Genomic DNA, 3,199 nt, shown 5'->3' on the forward strand with positions numbered 1-3,199 from the left:
TTAAAGTGTGTTAAAGAATGTTAAAGTGTGTTAAAGTATGTTAAAGTGTGTTAAAGTGTGTTAAAGAATGTTAAAGTGTGTTAAAGTATGTTAAAGTGTGTTAAAGAATGTTAAAGTGTGTTAAAGTATAATAAAGTATGTTAAAGTATATTAAAGTGTGTTAAAGTATGTTAAAGTGTGTTAAAGTATAATAAAGTATGTTAAAGTATAATAAAGTATGTTAAAGTGTGTTAAAGAATGTTAAAGTGTGTTAAAGTATATTAAAGTATGGTAAAGTATGTTAAAGTATATTAAAGTGTGTTAAAGTATATTAAAGTATGTTAAAGTGTGTTAAAGAATGTTAAAGTATGTTAAAGTATATTAAAGTATGTTAAAGTATGTTAAAGTGTGTTAAAGAATGTTAAAGTGTGTTAAAGTATATTAAAGTATGTTAAAGTGTGTTAAAGAATGTTAAAGTATGTTAAAGTATATTAAAGTATGTTAAAGTATATTAAAGTGTGTTAAAGTATATTAAAGTATGTTAAAGTATGTTAAAGTATATTAAAGTGTGTTAAAGTATATTAAAGTATGTTAAAGTATGTTAAAGTATGTTAAAGTGTGTTAAAGTATAACGTTGTGTCTCGGTGTCCCAGGTGTCTGAAGCCGTACCGTCTGGCGTCCTACGTCTTGGCGGTGGCGATGGAGGGTCTCTGTTGTCTCTTCACGCCGTTGCTCCGGTCCTTCTCGCTCCTCGTACCCTTCGCTGTCCTCTACGGTTACTTCGACGGTGCCTACGTGGCACTGATCCCCGTGGTGACGGCGGACGTGGTGGGATCTCCGTACCTGTCCTCGGCGCTGGGCGTGGTCTACTTCCTCCACGCCATCCCCTACCTCATCAGCCCGCCGATCGGAGGTGAGGAGTTGACGTTTGATCATTTTGTGACTTGTTCTTTAACAATCAGCTGCTTTTGTCCTCGTTAGCTGGAGACAACGGAAACAAATACAGGAAATACACTTTGAATGATACGATATGTTTAAAGACAATGTGTTTAGGTTTATTGGTGTTCAGATTAAAGTTCTACTAAAGTAAAAGTACTCATTATTTCAGTGATACTATATGATATACTATTACATAAAAACTGTACATTTTCTATAGTGTTGGGTCGTTTAAACTATAACAATATAATAAACAATAATAATATAATAAAGTCAGTGGCGGGCCGTGCATTGTATACCTTGGCCTTCACTGCTGTCCTGCAGCTGAAACACAGCAGATTTTGGGATTGTCACCGCCCAACATGTCAGGCTAGCCCACTGACCAATCACGTATGGCTAGGCCAGCTAGCAGGCTCTGACATGTACGCCCAACATGTCAAACTAAAGATCTGATTGGTTGAACATGATGACAATCAACAATATCTTCCCCATTCACTTAAACTGCACATGGATTCACTTGTGAGTCTGCAGGCCTCTGCCTCTGTTCTTACCTAGAGACACAGAGGTGAGATCTGATTGGATAAAAGCTCTACTTAAAACAAGCTGCACTGGAAGCAGAGCAACTGAGGAAGACAGTAGCTGTGCAATGAGAACATAAGATAATGGGGAAAATATGTTTACAAATTATAATACATGTAGTGTATTTAAGAAAGATTATTAAATTATAAAATAGATATAACTTTGTGATTCTGTTTAGGCCAGCAGAGAAGGCCTTGCAGGCCCTGACGGCCCACCACTAAATAAACTATAATAATACAATAAACTATGATAATATGATAAACGTAAGGAAGTGGGCGTGGTTTCATCTCTCAGCCCCTCCCCCACTCTTTAAGACCTGGGGATGAAGTTGCATTCAAAGTTATGATACAGTTGAATAAATAATAAAACGTACTTGTTCTTCTCTTGCTGCAGGTTGGCTGGTCGACGTCACAGGAAGCTACTCGCCGACCTTCTTCCTCAGTGGTGTCTCTCTGCTGTCCAGCGCCGTCGTCCTCTCCGCCATCACCGGGATCCGCCACTGCCGCCGCCTGATGCTAACCCCCCGCCGCTAAATGCTAGCTCCTCCCCCGTCTGTCCGACCAATCGGACTGCTTCAGCGGAGGCTGTCGGTCGAGCCTCGTGCAGAGGAAACGACCAATCAGAGTATCGACAGCGCAGACGGGGATGAAGGGCCGTGATTGGCTGGCGAAGTGGATTTATTGATAGTCTGCCGAGGACCAGAATCCACACTGTGACACACTTCCTGTCACCTGACTTTTAAAGGACACCTGGACGAACAGAGGCGAAGATGCTAACGCCAAGAAACGAGGGAACAGGAAACAGAAAACATGAAATGACCCAAATAAAAGCATGTTTGCTCTCTGGTGGAGCTACAGTGGGAACGAATGGACTCCGCAGAGCAAAGAGATGATTGAGTGAAACTAGAACACTCAATAAGAGACTTTAAAGTTAGTTTGAGGCCAAACAGAAATGTGTCGAATGACTGAATGTCAAAGACTGAAAGTTAATGTTTGATTGATTGTTGAACAAAACTGGGTAGAACATTCACGATCCGAATATGTGAATATCTACTAGAACTCTTTCGCCTCTTTGACTGTAAATGATTAGTTTGAAAAGAAATCATGTGAAACTGTGACGGACATTTTACATTTGATGATTCTTTATGAACTGTGATCTTGGTGCATAAAGAATAGAGATACTGAAGACGCAGGTCAAACAACAACATGAGACATTTTAACTTCAGCAACAGAAATAACCAGAGAGCTCTGAACTACGGAAGACTTTATGGTGCCGTACTAATCAAATAAAAACTGAATGAATGGATCTTTATTGTGAAATTAAGATCAAAACCAGAAGAGGTGAGTATCAACAGCTACAAGAGAAGAAGTCAGAAATAAATTATATTTATTGTAAAGAATGAAGAATCATCGATTGGTCTACGACATTAATAATAATAATAATAATTAAAACCCTCCTTTCCAAACGTATCATTGTATTGATCTTTATATTTAGGGCCCGAGCACCGACGTAGTCGGAGCGGAGGACCCATTGTTTTTCGAATGTTTATTGTTGTTATTATTATTATTTCATGTCTTTCGTCGCAAAAAGGAGGTGCTTGGGATACTGGAAAAATGTCGAAATTTGGCACGCAAGCCAGAATTTGAGAAAATTGCAGTCTGATTGGGGTGTCCAGCTGCGGTATGAAATATTGGCTCGATAGCGC

At 39.2% G+C, this 3,199-nt stretch overlaps 1 protein-coding gene across 1 annotated transcript; it reads left to right on the top strand.

Moving 5' to 3' along the window:
- Positions 1 to 632: 632 nt before the first annotated feature.
- On the top strand, positions 633 to 2,922 carry LOC116378646 (monocarboxylate transporter 12-B-like; the record flags this gene model as incomplete). The annotated part of the gene is made up of 2 exons (XM_031840547.1): positions 633 to 892; positions 1,888 to 2,922. Coding segments are annotated over 2 exons (400 nt in total), but the record flags the coding sequence as incomplete, so codon positions are not given.
- Between the last annotated feature and the right edge of the window lie 277 nt (positions 2,923 to 3,199).

Source organism: Anarrhichthys ocellatus, unplaced genomic scaffold (assembly GCF_004355925.1).
Source record: "Anarrhichthys ocellatus isolate YVR2014 unplaced genomic scaffold, GSC_Weel_1.0 scaffold2932, whole genome shotgun sequence".
Taxonomy (NCBI): Eukaryota; Metazoa; Chordata; class Actinopteri; order Perciformes; family Anarhichadidae; genus Anarrhichthys; species Anarrhichthys ocellatus.